This window comes from Alnus glutinosa, chromosome 14 (assembly GCF_958979055.1).
Source record: "Alnus glutinosa chromosome 14, dhAlnGlut1.1, whole genome shotgun sequence".
Taxonomy (NCBI): Eukaryota; Viridiplantae; Streptophyta; class Magnoliopsida; order Fagales; family Betulaceae; genus Alnus; species Alnus glutinosa.
In genome coordinates, this window is record NC_084899.1 from 15206957 (window position 1) to 15227188 (window position 20232).

Below are 20232 nucleotides of genomic sequence, written 5' to 3' on the forward strand. Positions count from 1 at the left end.
TGGTACTCCAGTTTCAATTCGCATGGTACCTGGGATTTGGAAAAAAAGGGACTTGGTACCTCCGTCTATTTTTTTTCGTCCAATATTTAACGGTTTGTCACGTGTTAATCCCAGTTTTGGATGGGGGTTGTTCAGCCAGCCCTAGGTGGCCAAAGGGTTGGCTGAGCCACCTTTTTTTTTTTTTTTTTTTTTTTTTTTTTTTTTTATTTTTTTTATGTTTTTATATTTTTTTTTTTTTTATGTTTTTTTAATTAATTTTTTAAAATATTTTTTTCTTTATTTTCTATTTTATTATTATTATTATTTTATATTGTGCAACATGTCAACCTTCAGGAGTTGACACATGGTATGCCGTTAAATATTAGAGGAAAAAATAGACAGAGATACTAAGTCCATCTTTTCCCAAAACCCATGTACTATTTGTTATACGAATTGAAACTGAGGTACCAAAAAATAAAGTTTTTAAACTATAGGTATCAAATATGTCATTAATTCAAAAAAAAAAAAAAAAAAAAGTTATACAAATACCATATCTCAAAATAAAATATACTATTCCCTAAAAATATATATATATACTATTTTATAATCGAGAGAATGATAACTCCCACTTGGAGAAATGCCCTTTTAGGTATGTTGAAACACCACGCGTCATTCATTCACTACAGCTAAACCATCCACCACCACGCACGTCTTATCAAAACCCTCCTTTTAAAAATTAGTCGATTCCCAAAAGTCCCCCGTGAAGAGCGGTTGTTCTTTACTCTCCACCTTCGCCCAAGAAAGTCAACCACATCCCACAACACCCTCTTATCCCAATCACCCACTCATATTCCGCCACGGTGTAACAAAACCAAACCTTTCCGAATCCTAGCGGCCAGCTCTCCATAAGAAATGGTCTTGTCCGCACGTGGTCATGAACCCCGTCCACACCGGACAAATCGAATGGCGCTCCTGTTGAACTTTCAGAACCCGACCCCACAGTACAATACGGTGCCACGCGCAATGCGCACCGCCCCTTGATCTCCTTCTTCCATCTCCACCTTCACCACCTCTCCGTTGCATACGAGGCACTGTTCCATTCACTACCAATAAACGGTTTTTTTGTTGAATTCTACAGTTCTGGTGGTGCATGCGAAAAATGAACCCGGCAAAATCGTTCTGGGGTGTACTCACGGGTAACGTTATCAGACCTTCATGGGCGCCTCTGATTCTGTTATTCGCGCTCCTGGCGATCCTGTCCGTCGTCCAATTCTCAAACAGACCCGTTTTCCGGGCGTGGTTGATATCCGGGTCGACCGGCCCCGGTGACGTGGCGTATGAGCCGAAGACCTGCGCCGGGTTTTTCGGGGCCGTGCCGATGAGAAAGGTGGTGATGTCTATCACGGAGTTCGGAGGAGTTGGCGACGGGAAAACGTCAAACACCGAAACGTTTCGGAAGGCGGTACGGCACATGCAGGTTTTCGGCGAGAAAGGTGGATCCCAGCTGAACGTGCCCAGGGGGAGGTGGCTCACAGGCAGCTTTAACCTCACCAGTAATTTCACCCTCTTTCTCGAAGAGGGCGCTGTAATTCTCGGTTCCCAGGCACGTATGAAAAAACCCTAAATACTCTATTTGAATTTTATTTATTTATTTATTAATACTATGAATAGCTTTTTTTTTTTTTTTTTTTTTTGAAAGGGCTATGAATAGCTTTTAAGGTATAATTAGTATTATCTGGAGACTGGAGTAGTTCTGCTTATCATTATCAATATTCATTACATGGAATGGAAATAGTTGTAATTTTATAATATAAGCATTCATTATTATAATAATCATTAAATATGATAATAAATATTAATTAAATAATAATTAAAAATCTTGTATTACTTATATTATTTCAAAGTTCGTTACAAATGGGAATTAGTGTATAATAATTGTTTTTACCGCGATTGGGGGTAACTTTGGATTGAGAAGGGTGAGGAGTAAGGAAATACTGTCATGGTTGTCGTGCTCATGAGTCATGGCCGGCGCAACGTGTTTTTCTATGGAAGAAGGCAAGAAGCGGTGTGGGAAAGTTGAAATGTGCGACTAAAGGGACCCACCGAAAATTACTTTTATTGTTTTGCCTAAGATCTCGGTGGCTCCATTTTTGATTAAATTATACGATTTACTTTTAATGTGTTTCTTGTTCTTGACTTTACTGGTGTCTTAAGAGGTTGTTTGGCAAACAATTCTCTCCCTTATTATTTTTTTTACTTTTCTCAAAAAAGTCAAATAAAAAATATTCTCATTTTTATTTTTATTTTTTCACTTTTTATATCACATCAATAATTTTTTTATTATTATTCAAAAAAAAAAAATTCACTACAAAACAAAACTTTTTCACTTTTTTATAAAACAATTCTAAACTTTTTTATACTTTATATCATATCAATCATTTTTTACTACTATTCAAATAAATATTCCACAATTACAACCATTTGCCAAACAAGCGCCAAGGTGTGTGTGAGAGAGAGACGAATTTAGTGGGATAGTTGTGAATTTGGGACGCATATAGATCATCTCTCTAGTTCATTTGAACCGGAAAGGAGCAAGTTAATTTAAGTAAAAAGGGTAAAATTGTTTAAAAAAATATAAAAAGATAATTTTGTTCTTATTTTTATACTAACTAGCTTCTTTCCAGTTCAAATGAACTAGAGAGGATCCTTGTCCATTTATTCTTATTTTTATGAATTTTGTTGTTCATCTCGCGTACATTTTCATTGAGTTGAGAGGCATATGTTTCATTCACCTTTAATTAAAAAGTATAAAAAATACTAGTAACGGATGGAGCATGCCAACTCAGTAGAAATATAAGTGAGATGAACACTAAAATGTAAAAAAAACATTTCTCTTTATCATATGTGTGTAATGTGAGCTTAATTTTTTATTTTTTATTTTTGGTAAAATTTGAAGCTTTCATTAAAATGACAGTAACACAGTACTCTCATCAGTTACCATATCATGAATAAAAACAAGATAATTTTTCATCCATATTTGCTCCAAAGATTGTTGGATCGCCGCCTTCTCTAGAGAATGGGCTGCCATGTTTGCTTTCTTTCTGGTGTCCTTAAAGTTATACACGAAAAGTGGTGGTCATATTTCTTATAATATTTTAGCAAGTTGCTAAATCATCTTTTTTTTTTCTCCCAATTTCTGTTGTATTTTTTCATTTATAGGATCCGGAAGAATGGCCTATAATAGAGCCATTGCCTTCTTATGGAAGAGGAAGAGAGAGATTAGGAGGAAGACACATAAGCCTTATACATGGAGATGGTCTCACTAATGTTGTAATTACAGGTACCGTACCCCCCCCCCCCCCCCCCCCCCCCCTCCCCCTTTTTATTCAATTTTTATTTTATATATTTTTTTATTTTATTCTAGTGCCATTACTAAAGTGTGTAATATAAAAATGAAATGGCACATTTTCTGAAAATAATTTCATTTTATATATACATGGGGCAAAAAATAGGACTTATTTTGAGTATTGTGTTGAACAAAATAAGTCATCTTTTAACAAGGTGGATTTATCAAGCAAATTATGTTATATTTAATTAATCATTTGTTTGGACAGCATAATATGTATCATAACTTTCACAGAAACAGCTAATCAATAACACTTCTCTATAATAATATTTAATGAATCATGAATACTAGTGGAAACAGCAGAACTTTCAGGGATATGATATCAGGGTTATATAAATTATTTGTTTAGAGAACTGAAGAGTGTTATATATATATAGCATTGATTATATATTTTTTAAATTTATTGAAATTTGTCATGGTTGCAGTTTGTATAATTTGGTTTACTTCAAATTGTTGCTGTGCCATTATCTTCCATTCCACCAAAAATTCTGTAGTGTATCTTAATTGAAGTGTGTTTGATCACTTATTTTGTCTTGCAGGACAAAAGGGAACAATCGACGGCCAAGGGAGGATGTGGTGGGACCTTTGGTGGAACAGAACATTGGAGCATACCAGAGGCCACCTAGTTGAGATAATGAACTCCCACAACATTCTCATCTCAAATCTCACTTTCCTCAATTCTCCCTTTTGGACCATTCATCCTGTTTACTGCAGGTTCAGTGTCCCCTGTCCCCAGTTATTCATATCCTGCTGTTTTTATTTCTTCTGTACATGATAATTTTGTTCAGCACAAAAGCAGCTCAGGGGTGGACTTATATTGGTCCTCTGGGTGTTTCAACCTCAATTTTTTTTTTTTTTAAACTCCTATAAAAATACTACTTTTTATGTGTGACCCCGACAAATGTTTAATTTTTCACCCCCCATATGACTGGTCTACTTCTACGTAAAATCTTTTGTTCTATTTATTTTTATTTTAAACATGGATTTTATTTTTTGTACATGTTTATAGCAAACTAGAAAAATTTTGTATTCGAAAGGAAAGTTCTTTTTAAGATGATTTTATAAACATGTAATTTTTGTATATAGTTATGACTGGTATGAAATTAAATTTTAGACTAATCTGTTTTTATTTTACATAAACGTGCACACAGTCATGTACAACTATCTGTATCTATGTGCTTATTTATTTACGTAGGTTTGAACCCCCCACACAAAAAAATCTCGATTCCGCCCCTGGAGATGCTGCTGATTGGTTGGTAACATCCAACGCCGATATATTATAATCTCACATGAATTATAGAGAATTCATTTGGTTTTTCTGCCCCGCTACTTTGACATGTTATGCTTTAGATGTACTAACCATTTTCTGTGTATTTGTTCGATCAGTAATGTTGTTATCAAAGACATGACAATCTTGGCTCCTCTCAACGCACCAAATACAGATGGTATAGATCCAGGTATGTTGGGTCATTTCTATTCTTGCAATCTTTGTACTCTGCATTGCTATAAGTTTCTTATCGACCAGTCCTATTAGAGAAAAAAGAGAGTAAAACATACTGATCTTGAGCTTTAACTTCTGATTCAATGGTGCAGACTCAAGCACCAATGTATGTATTGAAGACTGTTATATTGAGAGCGGTGATGATCTTGTGGCAGTAAAGAGTGGTTGGGATCAATATGGTATCGCCATGTCCCGGCCGAGCTCCAACATTATTGTCAGGAGAGTTTCCGGCACTACGCCGACCTGTTCTGGGGTCGGAATTGGTAGCGAGATGTCTGGTGGAATTTCAAATGTAACTGTTGAGGATTTGCATGTTTGGGATTCAGCATCTGGGGTGCGTATAAAATCAGATAAAGGTAGAGGGGGATATATAGCAAACATCAGTTTTAGTAACATAACCATGGAGAGAGTCAAGATACCCATAAGGTTCAGTAGAGGCTCTAATGACCACCCTGATGAAGGATGGGATCCCAAAGCTGTTCCAAAAGTGAAGGGTATTTCTATAAGTAATGTGATCAGTTTAAATTCAACAAAAGGACCCATACTGGAGGGCATTGAGGATGCAATATTTGAAGAGATATGCTTTAAAAATGTTACACTTCTTGGCTTAGCTCCATCCATGACATGGAAGTGTGAATTTGTTTCAGGATTTTCCAGTCAGGTGCTTCCAATGCCATGTCCACACTTGCAGAACAATGGCTCTCCGTCCTGGTGTTCACACAGCTCATAACTTCTTTGGAAAGTTCCAGATTTTGTATATTGAGAAAAGTTAGGCTTGAATTTTCAAAGGTTCACTTGATCTACTTCGCAGCAGTCATGTTATGAGAGATTTGAATCAGTGATCAGATTGTTGGCAGTTCATATGAATTTGTTTCCTTCACATGGGTGAGTGAGATGTCAAGCTGGTGTACCTATGAGCTTAAAGGGAACTGCAGGTCAGATATCGGCCTTTTGACATCAAAGCAGCTTTCTTGTGAAGTTGGAACTGGCTTGTCCTGACAGGTTTTTCTGATGATTTCCATAAATGTTTTGTTTCAGTTAATCACAGATGTTACACATTCAACCTTGAGAGAGAGAGAGAGAGAGGGAGAGAGAGGTAGGCTGAACATGTATAGAGATACATAGGTGAAATGTAATACATATAGAACTTGAAATTCATTTCATTGATGAGAAGCTCATGTTAAAATTTGAAAGGTGACATTTTTTATCTGCTTCTGGTTACTTTCTAAAGTCTGACCAGCCTTTTATCTTCTTCTTTTTTTTTCTTCAATTTTTAATCTGAGAGGTATTATTGTATTTTCATATTATTTCTGTTATCTGTTAGACCAAAAATACGTACTAACGGATGTCTCGATTTACAAATAGTCAAAGCATGGGTCTCAATTTCATCAAATCAAAAAAGCCCAAGAGGGTTGTAACATAATTTCCTTATTTAATATAGCAGTTGTTAAATAATGGGAGTTGTGAGGTGAAAAAACTAATGACTTAAGAAAAACAGAGATTTACATGAGCTCCTTGACAAAAGGAACACATAAATTAGAACCTCCACTAAAGTCTGGCTATCAGGAGAATGAAGATGAACACAATACAGGGAGGAGCACTGGAGCAGCAAAAAGGGTGAGGATTTGTTTGCTTTTAGTTGATTATGAAAACATACACTTCTTCTGCACATAAAAGTAGTGTAGTGGGCTTCTTAAATTTTGTTTACACTACCAACATACATTAGCATACACTAAAGAGATTAGCTGATGTAATCATAAAACAGTGTCGTGTTAGAGTCCAATAAGAAGTTAGATCTTCGATTCCAAATTGATTTAGAATCTTAATAGAGTCGTAGTTCTAGTTATTTTCTTAATAGAGTTAGTCTTAATTCTAGTCGATCACTTAGATAATTTAGATTAATAGTTTAATTCTTATTTCTTTCTTCTATGCAACTGTTCTTCTATTTAAAGGACAACCTATCCCCTTCAAAAAACCCTTCAAAAAAAAAAAAAAAAAAAGGACAACCTATCAATGAAGAAGTATGTTGAAGTCAATCATTATTTTCAAATCTTGTGTTTGTCAAAAGGTCTAGGTTACCTTAATGAATTTAAAGGTCTAAGTTCCCTTACAAATCTAAAGGTCTATGTTCCCTTTACGAACCTACTCTGTTACTATTGGGTTCACATTAAATGCAACTATTTACACTCATGTCACACCGGTTGATGTTACACGCGTATTTTAAGTAGCTTTCTATTTGTCTTTTTATGTGGCTAACATGATAAACCATTTAAAATACGTCACATCAGTCGGTATAATATGAGTGTAAAAAGTAGCATTACCTTATAATATATGTTATGTGCATATTGAGTAATGCTAGAAACCACATTTTTAATCCCACAATGTTGAAGTAGTAGTCTCAATTAACACTCTTGATTGAGACTGTCACATCAACATTGTGGAATAATTATGAGATAAAAATGTGGTATATAGCATTTCTCATGTATATTATCTGCATACTCACAAATCGTACAGCTTACCTGATGATTTAATTGTCAAGTGACCTAATTATCAATTCGACTTTTCCATTTTCTGTTGGTTTGATTACTTTTCATCCATAGCTTTTGGCTCCTCTACCTCCCTGGCTCCCTCTCTATCTCTTATATACAGCCTCATGCTTGTAGCTATTTTAAAAAAGAATATTTCCTCTAGAAAAATTTAATCAGAAATTAGTTTCAACTTGGTGAAAATTTTCATATAGGACTTGTGATTCTGTTGCAGAGGTTAACTTGCTTTCATGTGTAATTTGTTTGAAAAGTTCCATATGGATTAACCCTAGCCCTAATAATTCTCTCCCAAAAACTGGAATATTACCACAGGCCCTTGGATTTGGTAAAGAACACAGTTAGGCATGAAATTCTGGAAACGAAACTCTCACTACAGTTTTTTTTGTCCAGTCTATGAAACAAACATTGGGTATTTAGAAACAAAGCTGAATTTGAGAGAGAAGATTGCAAAACATACTGATGTAGAGTTTCTTCAATAGAAATTTAGGTACATTGGTGGGGGGGAAATTACTACCAAAGGGGTAAAAGACTGCCCTTTTTACCATTTCCAGAAAACATTGGAACCACACTTGTATTTGTCCTTCCCTTCGCATTCCAACTGCAAATCGTCAGAAAGAAATGGCACTTTCTGCATCAACCCAAAACCAATCAAGGAGAGCCAGTCAGAGAAGAACCAATGTAAAAACAAAACCAAGAAATAAACGATTCCCATTCAATTAAAAGTCAAACCTTTTGCTTGGCAAGATCTTGGCAGCCTGTGAAGTTCTCAGGGAACTTACATGTGCCGAATTGAACTGTGTAAGCCCTTGCAAAGTTTGCACCACTTGTGGCCAACCTCTTCTTGTCATTCAGTTCCTATTACAACATTCAAGCTTAGTTGAATGCGATTTTGCAGACCAAAAGTACGATTCTAAATCAAATCAATGAAAATGTATTGTTTGGGGGTGTGCTTTTAAAAAGGCAGGACTTAATTGTGTGTTTAAAAATTACGTCTTGAAATGGCAAATACAGATGGACCTAAGTCTCAGTTTAGAAACCAAAGATGACAAGCAGTTAGTAATGCATAAAACAACAAATTATGGATCAACAATACACTTCCTCTGTAACATGTAACAATGTGCAGCAGATGCTTTAAACTGTAACCAATATAACTAGCATTAACTACATAACCAAGCAACATGGCAAACCTTGTTAGCTTTGCTCTTCTCAAGGTATTCTTCGATAACCCCAGCATTGGCAGAGGAATTGGAGGCAGCAGCAGCAGCAGTTGTGAAAAGGGTGGCTGTTAGGCAAAGCAGAGCAGCCCTTCTTCCTTCATTCCCTTTTGATTCTCTGGCCTGTTGGGCCCTTATCACAGGCAACTTGCGACCAGGCACAATTGGGGATGCAACAGAAGGCATGGAAGCAAGCTTTGCATTAATATCGGACGATCCAGCCCCTGAGATGGCATAGTTACATGCCAAAACACTAGAGTTCATGGCTGCCATTGGTACTGCAACTCTGATTAGAAGAGGAAAGCAATATTCAGATTTCTTTGTAATGAGGTTTTTTTTAGGATTATGGATATTTGATAAGGAGTGTTGTGATAATGAATGTAATACTAGATTGTGGTGGGAGTGTGGATAAGGTGAGATTGCCTCACTCCTATTGGCAAACTCTGCTCTTCATGCTCTGTTTTCGGCATTGAATTTCTGTGGTGACCTATAACTTTGGCCCCACTTGGGAATCAAATTTTGTACTTGGTATCTTTCTTGTGAAAACAGAACCAATTTGGATCAGGGAATGAGAACCAGTTACCCAAATGACACGGGATTATTTGCTAAAAAAAAACTCTGCTTAGAAAATAAGAATTCGTTTGGCTTTGGATTTTCTAGGTTAAAATGCAATTTTAAACAAAATCATGGAAAGTATATCGTTTTAGGAGCGTGTATTTTTTTTTTAAAAAAAAAAAAATTGCGGTTTGCAATCGTAGAAAAATCAGTATTTTCAAATCACAAGCAATTGAGCAAATTGAAACAGACCCTAAATAAAATATAAAAATTATTTGATTATTTCCCTGCGGGGAAAATGGATAGATGAAAATTTTCCAAAGTCATATACATCTACGATAAACAAACCGTTATTTTCTAAAGGGATAAATACAAAATCAGTCCATGTAACGGACCCTAAATAAAATATAAAAATTATTTGATTATTTCCCTGCGGGGAAAATGGATAAATGAAAATTTTCCAAAGTCATATACATCTACATACGATAAACAAACCGTTATTTTTTAAAGGGATAAATACAAAATCAGTCCATGTAGTTGGGCTAGATTACAAGCGCTTTCTGTGGTACAAAAGATAATTTGAAAGCCCTCAGGGTAGATCAAAATAACAATTTAGTCCATGCAGTCAAATTTCGTCAAAATACTTGATGAATTCCATTAGTGTGTCACGTCATTACCAATAGAATGATGACACATGTCACTATTTTTTAAATATATATATATAAAACTTCTTTTTTCTTTTTTAATAAAAAGAAAAAAAAGAAAAAGAAAAAGAAAAAAGGGTACACCTAGAGCCTAGAGGGGGCCATCCCCACCTCTTGGGTAGCTCGTGAGCCAACCCTAGTCACCTTTGGAGGTGGCTCGCATGCCATCCCCTTTCTTTATTATTATTATTATTATTATTTTAAAAAAAGTAATTTTTAAATTTTTAGGTTTTATATATTTGTTAATTTTTTTTTTATTAAGAGTGACACGTGTCATCAGTCTATTAGTATTGTCGTAGCACTCTAACAGAATCCGTAATTGTTTTAACGGAATTTCACTAAAGGCACTAAATTGTTATTTTGGCTTACTCCAAAAACTTTTGAGTTATTTTTTATATCGTAAGGAGCAATTTGTAATTTAGCCCATCACAAGAACTTGCATTAATCCCTTTTCTAAAAGCAAAAACTAAATAGATTTACAAAGTACGTGCTAAACGGTAGTTAAAAAAACGTATGAACATGATGACTCGAGTCTGGGTTCCATTTGCTCAATTCACCAGATTATATGTATTGAAAGCTTTTGCATTTTAAGCACAAAATAAATAAATAATGTGGACATCAAATAATAAGCAAAGCAGCATGGCATCCATTCATCTTAGCATTTTCGTACACCTTTGTAATTAGCTCGGAAGAAGATGATGGGAGTAGGGGTGGTGGCTAGGGATGCTACATGGTCTGTGAAGGCAGCTTTGTGTTCTTATTTGCCCTATGTAATGGATCCTTCTGTGGCTGAATCCCTTGGAGCTCGAAAGGCTTTAAAGTTTGGCCAGGATATGGGTTTTTCTTCTATTGTGCTTGAGGGTGATGCTAGAGAAGTTGTGTTGGGTTTAGGGAGTTCAGAAGCTTGTAAGGGTAGCCTTGAGGGCGTGCTTTTGGACTGTCGACTTCTCTTAGAGTCTTTCAGTTCTTGGAGTGTAAATCATGTGCGTCGTGATGGAAACAAGACTGCTCATAAGCTGGCGAAATTAGCTGTTTCCCATTCTGGTCACCACGTGTGGGTGGATGTGTGTTCTAAAGAAATTTGGAGCATAGTCTGTACTGATTCTGATTCTTAATGAAAGTATTTCCCTTCAAAAAAAAAAAAAAGTCCAAAAATACACAGAATGAAACTGACTGGCTGAAATTGTTCATGAGACCTCTCAACAACTAGGGATCGGGGATGCCCTGGACTTAGCAATCCGGGCAGCTCATAGAGAGGGGGGTTGCGGGATTTACCTGCCTCTATGGAGGCTATCTTAATTGCTAGCAATTCGGGCTTCTAAGTACAGGGACCCTCATTCCTCATCTAGTATTTACTGAATCAGTCAAGAGCGATATGCATCAAAGTCCAGCTTTGGTGGAATTTCTCCACATTCAATTTTCACCTTCCAAGTAAAGTCCAACATGCTTGTTTTAACCCTGCCAACTCAAGAGTTCACTCAGTGCTAATCTGCATGCAAGATACTATGTAATTCAAATAATCATGTTAATAATTAATCAATATACATGTTTCTCTTATGCAAATCTACATAAAACGAATTAAGATCATAAATTCATCTGTGTTAATATGGATTTTCAACATCTTCCCTCGGAGCATACATGTGCTTAAAGGCATCCAAGGAAAAAAAGAACAAAACTGTAATTACAATGCATAGGGCTTGATGAATGTGACTCAAGAAAAGAGATGTTCAAATGCGATGAATAATACCTACCAAGTCCAAAGCAAATCTGTCTTCTTTAGAAAGGTGTCCTCGAAATTTTCTCAATTAAGGATGTGCAACTCTCGTAAAATTATATTAATCCTTGATTTTTCTCCATGTCATCTTTCATGATGCCAGTGAATTCATCGCCTTCGATGATGGCAGAGTTTTTATCATCCTTGGTTGTGATGCTAGAAGAATTCAACTCCACCAGCAATGGAGTCGGTACTCGGAACAATTTGAAAACGAAGACAATTGTGAAGTTAAATCTTGTTTGCTCCGGTAGAAGTATCCCAGAAGACACTGTATACATCCACTCTTGTGACTACCTTAACCGTGACAATCTTTTCCGCTTCCGATTCTTCTTCCGTACAGCAGCTGTCTTCATACCCTTGGAACTAGATGGAAGAGGCAAAGTGGATGAGGGCTTGCCAACATATGTTCTGACTTTCTTCGTAACCCATTTCAACGGCAGATTATTTACCACAGTGCCAATGTCGCTAGTACTTGTCAGTTCAACAAGTTTCTGAATTTGATCAAGCATGTGGTGAGTCCAGGCCATCGACAGATCTAGTGAAACTGAATCATCCATTGGTTTTTTCCAAAGGTTCATCATGATCTCTTTATATGACTGATAAGACATTGAAGGTTGATAACTTTTATGGTTTTCACATATCATATTGACCTTGATTACATGCTTGCACAGGTTTCCTTGCATTGACCATGCACAATCACAGAATGCAAATTCAGATCCAGGATTCCACACTAGACGTGTGAGGTTGCTGTCTCTTTGGCTTAAAACCTTGGCAAAGAGCTGGTCCTGATTATCCAAGGTAACGGCAGAATCAGGAATCTGTAGTGCCCTGTGCCATGATGTAGAAGCAATATAATCCTCCTTTACATTTTGAAAAGAATCACTTTCATCTGCATAGCGGTCAAGCCAGTAGCTTGAATGCAGTTCAGTAGTCAGCTTGTGCACTAGCCAGTCAACTCTCTGCAGTGCACCAAGATGCGAATCATCAAACAGTTTGGCTTTAAGCTTCACATGATAGGCTTCTATGGCACCAGATGCCTCCTGGCTAGCAAGTGGAAGAGTTCCGATTGTTGAAAGCCACATTTCTGTTAGATGAAGAGCAAGCAAATGTTAGATGCAAAAAATTCAAGGCAACTTCACACAGTATGTCTTGTATGGGTGTGTGCATGTCTTAGCATGTGCATTTATGAGTGTACTACAGAGAGAAATCGAACCAATCTTAGGCACCCAAGAGGCCTTGAAATATTCCATAAAAGTAGTTTGATCAACGAAATCCTGGGCTAGTTCCTCCAAGGCGACGAGAGTATCAACTCCATCCCAAATGCTATACATTATCTTCCCCAGCCGGTTAAATATTTCACGCTGAACTTCAATGTTATTGCATTTCCTAACAATATTCCTTAGCCATGATCTACGAACACGCCAGAGGGAAAAAAGTACAGGACAGCAAAATATTTCCCTGAAAAAAAAAACATCAACACTATCTATAAATTATTCTATTCCAAGGTTAGCTATTTTTGTTTCAAAACAGAAAGTTAGAGCAAGTGAATCCTACCTTATGGGATCCGTTTCAGCCGCTGCATCATCAATCAAAAACCCACTGACCTTCCATCCAGGCTCGACACTACGGGCTCGATCTTGTAGAGCTTTCATCCATTTAGACACATCCGGCTTTGCAAAGCTGCGGGTGATTACCCATGCAACAGGAAGGGCATGCTGCCTTGAATCAAATACAAGAAGCGTGCACAAGGGGTACTGCAATTCAACAAATAATGATATAAATATCCTCTCGACTAACATTTTTAAAGCTAGGATAAATGATGATCAATGAATGAAATACCTTAATTCTCTTTATGCCAAACGTTGAATCAGCAGCAATAAGACTGCGATGGCCAAAACGAATCATTTGTTGCAATTGCCATTCCGTTTGAATCCCCAAAATGAAAGGATCTGCTTCTGAAGTATCCTGATAAAAGAATATCGATTTTTTATTGCGTTCAACCCACATCCGGATGCTAGCTTGATCATCTAGATCCAACTCATGGGTAGATCGTTTTATAATCATTCCAAGTTTGTGGACATACTGGGAAGCAAGGCTATTAACTTTTGCATTTGAACTGCAGTATCGCTGAATCCCTTCTATGTGTTTCTCTAACACATTCTCTTCAGGAATGCCCAGATAGATCATAGACATTGTCTGCTGTTGAATCTCGTTACAGATATAAGGAATTTTCTTGGCACCAGGGCCAATGGCATCTCTGTCAAGTGGGCCATGGCAGACAAAGCCAGACTTGTTTACATGGCGCCTGACACTATAATTGTATATAATAAGTGCAAGTGATGGACGAGCATACAGGCGCTTCACCACAAAATGGCAAGTGCAGCCTCGCATGGATTGAGGTCTAGCAGCACGATTGCGGGTGTTAAGTCGATATCTTCGACTAGGCAATACACCCCCACCTTCGCCATAATTTTCAGGACCAAATGAACACCAATACCTTCAAGAATCCAAATAAGAAAATCAACATAAGAAACTTCTGAAGCTTTGTGTCAATTAAGAACCTTGGCTTTCTATCATTTTTTTTTCCATCTAGAACCTGTTATGGCTCAAGCTTCATAATTTTAGAACACACACATGTATGTATGTATGTATGTATATAGGAGGTATCCATAACAAGGTCTCAAAAGAGAAAGAAACCAAAACACAAGGTTGTTGAAGTCGCTTCTACGTCTTTTATACCACCCAACTTAATCAGGTCCAAACTTTGGAAAATTAAAAATCAAAATTTGGACCTGTTTCTACGTCTTTTAGACCCACCCAACAGAAGGAAAGTTTCTTAGAATCACATCAACATCTGAATGGCAGATCCAAAGATCACACATACTTTTGATGGCTTTAAACCATCAAAAGAAGTATCTTGTCAGGACTGTGTTATACAGCGTATATGACATGGCAAGAAAGGAATTCTACCTTTAACCGAAAAAATAAATAATTAAAAGAGCAAAAAGGACATGAAGTTTACAAAGCACACCATAAACTTACATTCTATATTCCAAATATTCATCATTCTTGTACTCCTTCAAGCTTCCCAAAGATCGTTTTCTTCCCCTTTCAATATGGAACCGAGTTGGGAATTCCACGTTAGAGCATTCACCAATTATAAATGCATCAACACGTTCATAAGGAATGAGGGCAACATCATCTTCACGTTCAGAAGTACGAAACTTGGTCCAAGTCAAATCAGCAGAACAGAACTCCTCCTCTGGTGGATCTTGCACCGAGATATCAAGTATGGATTCTACTATAGCCATTTGTAAAACGTTACCCACTAATAAATAAACGTATTGGCTCAAAATTAGTTACAATCTTATCTGCAAAATAAAGTGCACAGAAAAAGGTAAATTAACCAATGAGTAAAGGCAAACCATTCAAAATAGGCAAATGTGCATAGTAGCAAATTTAATTAGACCATTACTACTTGTTATTCTATACATCCTTTTTTTTAAAAAAAAAAAAAATTGCTGTGAGAAAAATTATTCTGAAACAGTGAAGAAGGGTCATCACTGAGGATGTCCGATCCAAGTAAATTCATTTTTGGTAATGATCATATGAAGTTCAAGAAGGATCGGGTATACCGTCTTGTCTTAAAGATGGCAAAGTCATGACAGTGCAGCTCAAAATTCCAATTTGAGGTGAGATACTAAGAGAGCACATTCTACCTGGCTCAACCATATGAAAGAAATAATACGAGTTGCAAATGAGCAACAAATTAAGTACACTGTCTTTTTCTAATTATTACATAGAGGCATCCAACCCAAACCTTGTCTGAGTTAACAGCTCCCTCAAATTAGTCATTAAGGATCCTGTTGATCAGGTATTTAAAATTCTTACTTTATCATAAGTTTGCCTATCAATAAGCTCATTACAAATAAGTTTACAGAAGGGCCAAACTGAGCGAACTATTGGGCTACTCAAGGCTACAACCTGGTTTCATAGCTCAACTGGCCCTGTTTGAGATGGATTTATGTTTTTGGCTTGATCATTAACCCAATTAAATTTTCATATCCATATCAAATCATTAGCAGTGCCAATTGGTACCCACAACATATACCAGTTAACTACACAATTCTTCAATAACACCAACATCTACATTCTTAATCAACAAGAGAGTTCCTCAATGGTCATGGATAACAGCTGCAAGCTGCAGTACAATAAACCTGATGTCCGCGTAAACTTGAATGTCAGAGCAATTGTGCCTAAAACTTACTCTTGAACTCACTTTGGCTAGGGGAAAAGATCTGAATTTGTTCAACAAAGGAGCTGCGTTAACTGATCACAAATCATCAGGTCAATTTTCAGCCTTAGGTTATGTCCTGTAAATTTAGACACCAAAAGTTCATGAACCCAATCAAAGCAACCATATGGTGATTCAGCCTCAGCTTGGTATAAACATAAGTGTAGAATTCATGCTGACGTTTGGCTCATATGACTAGTGTAGAAGTCTCTCATGAAGCAGACCCCATTTTCTAAAAAGCATATCTGATGCAAGATGCTCGCTTCGTTGATCACTTGTACATAATTAATATTAGTCATATATAAGTCCATTTGTTGCTAGGGTTGTATAAAGTATAATAAAAAGAGCAAGAAACCAAAAAACCACGAAACCTTATCCCATGAGTAAGCAGACAGAATTACCAGCCATACTTGGAGCAGTCACACAGATTTACAGATGGGCAAAACCATATCTACTATGTCATAATTCAACAACGCTCAATAAATTCACTTCAACCCGCAGTTATCGGGTGCAAAGAAACCCTATATGAACTGTTTAATACAGGAGAATGTTGCCAATAGATACCCAATTTTATGGGCAATGTTAATCGCGCGCTCTCACACACACAGTGACAGACTAGTCAGTGTCCAAGAAATCGGGTATGGTCAAAGATCAAATCTTCATCTTTGCCATTTTCCCAGCTCGGAACTAGAGGGATGAATGTTCAGCAAGGATATAAAGCATTAGCAAAGTTTCAGACAGTAACAAAATCATACCATGTTCTACAGAAAGAAATTTGGACCAAAAAAACAGAGTTTCAAATCCATCCCCAAAACCAACACGCAGTTAATTGCAATCTACAAGCGCAAAAACAAGATTTTGGCACCCTTTTTTAACATTTTTCAGTCCTATAATTAAACACTTAACATAACTAGTTTTAAAAATTAGCACGTTTACACATTTTTCATCAGAACCCACTTGACACTTCCATATGCAAGAAAAACAGAACACAACAAATAATGCAAATAAATTCTCGAGAAAACAAATCTTTGTTCCAACAAAAAACCCAAGTCACAATCTTCAGTCATTTAAACAAAAAACGTTTAAAGAGAGGGATAGAAAGTATTACCATTTGGGTAATTGTTCGGTGCAGTCCCACAACGAGAGAGAGAGAGAGAGAGAGAGAGAGGGAGAGAGAGAGAGGGGTTTAGCAGAGAAGGGGTTTGGGTTTGGGTTTGGCACAATCGCTAGGGTTTATGACATTTGATTCTTGTTGTGGTTACAAATTTAGCCACAAATGCCCAACTAGGGAGATGAATAGAGAGATGAGAATATGGATTTTTTTTTATGTCGGTTGAGGTCATCCTTGTCCTAAACGTCATATTTACCATTTTAAAATTATCCTCTTTTTTTTATTATTAAAAAAAGAAATTAATCTTGGACTATAAATAATAATCTTTTTTTTTTCCCTTTCCAGTTATCTCAAAATATATGAAAAAATTTATCCAATATATATATATATGAAAATTTTCAAATATAAGAACTTATATATTATTCTCATATTCTTTCAAAAACCCCCCAAAAAAAAGAAAAAGAAGTCAAATAAATGAACCACACTTTTAAGAAGAAATTTATTACATGTTATTAATAACGGTGTCATGAATCAAAGGGATTGGCACCATACAAATGGCATTGAGCGTCATTTTAAACACTTTGATTTCATTAAAATTGTGAAGAGGCAATTAAATATAATCAAGTGGGGTACTTCTCTATTCTCACCCAAATAGACCATCGTGAATTCGAAACTCTACTAATTTATCATCATTACATTATTATTATCTAATTGATGCAGCAAGGCAGGGTCATGCAATTTGTACGGCAAGAGTGTCTGGGACATTGGGTTAGAGAGAGAGAGAGAGAGAGGATTTATAACCATATTTTAAAGTACTATTGCTTTTTATTATTATTATTTTTATTTGTTGCGAGTACATAGTGAACAAAGGAAAACTAAGTTAGGGAACATAAAAAGTGAAGGGGAAATTTTTTCCATTAAATGGAGGAAAAGAGCTAGACAAAGAGGAGAGGATGGGAATGCAGCAAAATGAAGTCTGGTTGCGGCCCAATTTGTTACATGATGGGTACAGAAATTTGCACTTCGATTAACATGACTAGTCGTCCAACTAGTTGTGGAAGGAATGATAGCATGAATATGAGAAATAATAGAGGAAATTCTCCAGTCTTGTGTGAGAGCGGGCTGTTGTAGAGCAAATGTGACATTGAGTGAGTCACCTTCTATGATAAAAGAAGATATTTGCAAAGAGATTGCCAATTCAACAGCCAGTAATGCAGCAAGAGCCTCACCATAAATTGCAGAGCAAGAAGAACTGATAAGGAAAGTACACTTAATAATAGAACCATTTGAATCTCTGCAGACTGCTGCCTGTGCTCTAATGGTTGTATCATAATTGATCATAAAATAAGGGTAGGAGGGACGCTTCCAAACCTCCTTGATAATAGCCTATTTTGATCTCCTTCCAGAATGATGCTTCAGAACAGTCTTATTAATAGCAGCAGAAATGACAAGTGCGTTAGGAATAAGATCACCATGGTGAGCTTTATTTCTGACAAACCAAATATAATTACAAGCTACAGCCGCAAAAATTTGAAACATATGAGCCTCAGACTGAGGGATTCCAAGCATGTTGTGAGGATTGAGAATGATCAATAGCCAATCTATCATGTTAGAAACATTCAAAGCAATAGAATTCAAATGCCAAAAAGATTGACGCCAAACAACATGAGCAATGGGACAAGTAAAAAATAGATGAGATAGGGAATCTATAGGATTGGAGCAAAGGGAACAACTGGTGTCTAGGTGGGTGGAAGGCATAGATTGAGATATTCTTGTTTTGGTTGGAATAATATTCCAAACCATTTTATAGAGGAAGAGCTTGAGACGATGGTTAAGATTGAGTTTCCAGAGCTTTTTCCAACGAGAATTTGGGAGAGGAGAGGGTGAAGGACAGGATAAAATGTTGAGATGATGAGCTGATTTTGTGGAGAAAGCACTTGTAGTAGATGGTCTCCAAAGTAGAAAATCAGGATGGGAGCGAATGGTTATTTTGAGAATTTCAGAGACTGTATTTGAATCAAATAGAAAAGTCAAAATATTCTTTTTCTAGGTCATGGTGGGAGAGTGTATAAGATCAGCAATACTCAAGGTGTAACTATCTGGGAAAGAAGACAATCTAGGACTTGGTATAAATTTTGAAATAGTGGGAATCCAAGGAGAAGACCAAATAGGGAGACTTGAATTATTGTGTGAAATAAAACAAGTTCCAAAAGAGATAATAGGTAAGGTAGCCTTAATTCCATTCCATATCCACGACCTAGAAGTAAGAGGAGAGGATAAGAAATTACCATAATTAATATACTTTTTCTAAAACTGAGAGACCCAGGGGCTATCATGATTAGATAACATTTTCCAACCAAGTTTGGAGATAAGGGACACATTGACATCTTTCATAAGCCGAAATCCAAGACCACCCTGATCTTTTGGCAAACATAAAGATTTCCAAGATTTGAGAGATAAATTATGAACTTTGTCCTTTGGAAATCCCCACCAAAGTTTTTGAATGCCTTGTCCAATTGATGACAGAGACCATCTGGAAGCATAAACGAACTCATAGCATATGATGGAATAGCAGATGCCACCACCCGACCAGAACAGTTTTACCTACTTGAGACAAGGTTTTTGAACGCCAACCTTCAATTTTACCTTGTATTTTTTTTCAATAAATCATAGAAATCCGCCATTTTGGATTTACCAAACAAAATTGGCAGGCCAAGATGTTTAACTGTGACAGGGGTGAGTGTATATGGAGGTGTTGGTATTTTGGCCTCATTCTGTGTTTGGACAAAATCACTTAAGTGTAAAGATGTTGTAAACAGGGATTCCACTATTCAGAGTGATGTCAGACGATTCTGCTTGCAAGTCAGAAGAATTTCAAGTTCCCTGTCAGCCGTCCGGACGCCCATCTGTCTACTGTTCAATCCGTCCGAACGACGTGTCTCCTGTCCGGACCTCCAAGACAGATCGGCATCATCCGTCTGGACAAAGTGTTCATTCTGTCCGGACCCCATACTGTATCGAAAAGTTTCTGTGCCAGCTTGCATCCGTCTGGACATTTCAGCAGCACGTCCGGACGCCTCTCAGTACTCGATCAGTTTTCGATTTCTTTCCAAGTTCCAAGAAAGGGAAGATCAACCAACCGTTCGAA

At 36.7% G+C, this 20232-nt stretch overlaps 4 protein-coding genes across 6 annotated transcripts; 2 read left to right on the top strand and 2 right to left on the bottom strand.

The window, feature by feature from the left end:
- Positions 1 to 843: 843 nt before the first annotated feature.
- Positions 844 to 6099, top strand: LOC133857174 (probable polygalacturonase). Its single transcript, XM_062292321.1, has 5 exons — positions 844 to 1582; positions 3199 to 3319; positions 3925 to 4099; positions 4772 to 4842; positions 4979 to 6099. Exons 1-5 carry the CDS (start codon positions 1130 to 1132, stop codon positions 5614 to 5616), a joined length of 1458 nt encoding a protein of 485 aa, XP_062148305.1. The 5' UTR covers positions 844 to 1129; the 3' UTR covers positions 5617 to 6099.
- A 1777-nt stretch (positions 6100 to 7876) lies between these two features.
- LOC133857175 (photosystem I reaction center subunit N, chloroplastic) lies at positions 7877 to 9013 on the bottom strand. Of its 2 annotated transcripts, none has more exons than XM_062292323.1 (3): positions 8620 to 9013; positions 8162 to 8287; positions 7877 to 8056 (listed from the first exon to the last, which is right to left on the bottom strand). In XM_062292323.1, the coding sequence occupies exons 1-3, from the start codon at positions 8917 to 8919 to the stop codon at positions 7943 to 7945; spliced, it is 540 nt and encodes a 179-aa protein (XP_062148307.1). In that variant the 5' UTR covers positions 8920 to 9013; the 3' UTR covers positions 7877 to 7942. The 2 variants fall into 2 exon arrangements, with proteins under 2 accessions (XP_062148307.1, XP_062148306.1); XM_062292322.1 differs by having other exon boundaries at positions 7877 to 8060; positions 8620 to 9002.
- A 1587-nt stretch (positions 9014 to 10600) lies between these two features.
- Positions 10601 to 11020, top strand: LOC133856735 (uncharacterized). Its single transcript, XM_062291785.1, has one exon. It carries the CDS (start codon positions 10601 to 10603, stop codon positions 11018 to 11020), a length of 420 nt encoding a protein of 139 aa, XP_062147769.1.
- A 234-nt stretch (positions 11021 to 11254) lies between these two features.
- On the bottom strand, positions 11255 to 17278 carry LOC133857786 (uncharacterized). Of its 2 annotated transcripts, XR_009898379.1 has the most exons (7): positions 17082 to 17278; positions 14722 to 15050; positions 13519 to 14176; positions 13234 to 13433; positions 12893 to 13137; positions 11653 to 12763; positions 11255 to 11394 (listed from the first exon to the last, which is right to left on the bottom strand). XR_009898379.1 is itself a non-coding variant. In XM_062293133.1 (6 exons), the coding sequence occupies exons 2-6, from the start codon at positions 14988 to 14990 to the stop codon at positions 11970 to 11972; spliced, it is 2166 nt and encodes a 721-aa protein (XP_062149117.1). In that variant the 5' UTR covers positions 14991 to 15050; positions 17082 to 17278; the 3' UTR covers positions 11475 to 11969. The 2 variants fall into 2 exon arrangements, 1 of the variants encoding a protein (XP_062149117.1); XM_062293133.1 differs by lacking the exon at positions 11255 to 11394 and having other exon boundaries at positions 11475 to 12763.
- Between the last annotated feature and the right edge of the window lie 2954 nt (positions 17279 to 20232).

Bases quoted from the DNA above. Each gene is read 5' to 3' on its own strand.
- LOC133857174 (XM_062292321.1), top strand. From the start codon at position 1,130: ATGCGAAAAATGAACCCGGCAAAATCGTTCTGGGGTGTACTCACGGGT. The intron at 1,583-3,198 runs GCACGTATGAAA...TTTCATTTATAG, and splicing joins CTGTAATTCTCGGTTCCCAG to GATCCGGAAGAATGGCCTAT. The intron at 3,320-3,924 runs GTACCGTACCCC...TTTGTCTTGCAG, and splicing joins CACTAATGTTGTAATTACAG to GACAAAAGGGAACAATCGAC.
- LOC133857175 (XM_062292323.1), bottom strand. From the start codon at position 8,919: ATGGCAGCCATGAACTCTAGTGTTTTGGCATGTAACTATGCCATCTCA. The intron at 8,288-8,619 runs GTTTGCCATGTT...ATGTTGTAATAG, and splicing joins AGAAGAGCAAAGCTAACAAG to GAACTGAATGACAAGAAGAG. The intron at 8,057-8,161 runs GTTTGACTTTTA...TGATGCAGAAAG, and splicing joins AAGATCTTGCCAAGCAAAAG to TGCCATTTCTTTCTGACGAT.
- LOC133856735 (XM_062291785.1), top strand. From the start codon at position 10,601: ATGATGGGAGTAGGGGTGGTGGCTAGGGATGCTACATGGTCTGTGAAG.
- LOC133857786 (XM_062293133.1), bottom strand. From the start codon at position 14,990: ATGGCTATAGTAGAATCCATACTTGATATCTCGGTGCAAGATCCACCA. The intron at 13,434-13,518 runs GTATTTCATTCA...GTTGAATTGCAG, and splicing joins TTGGCATAAAGAGAATTAAG to TACCCCTTGTGCACGCTTCT. The intron at 13,138-13,233 runs GTAGGATTCACT...TTTTTTTTTCAG, and splicing joins GCTGAAACGGATCCCATAAG to GGAAATATTTTGCTGTCCTG.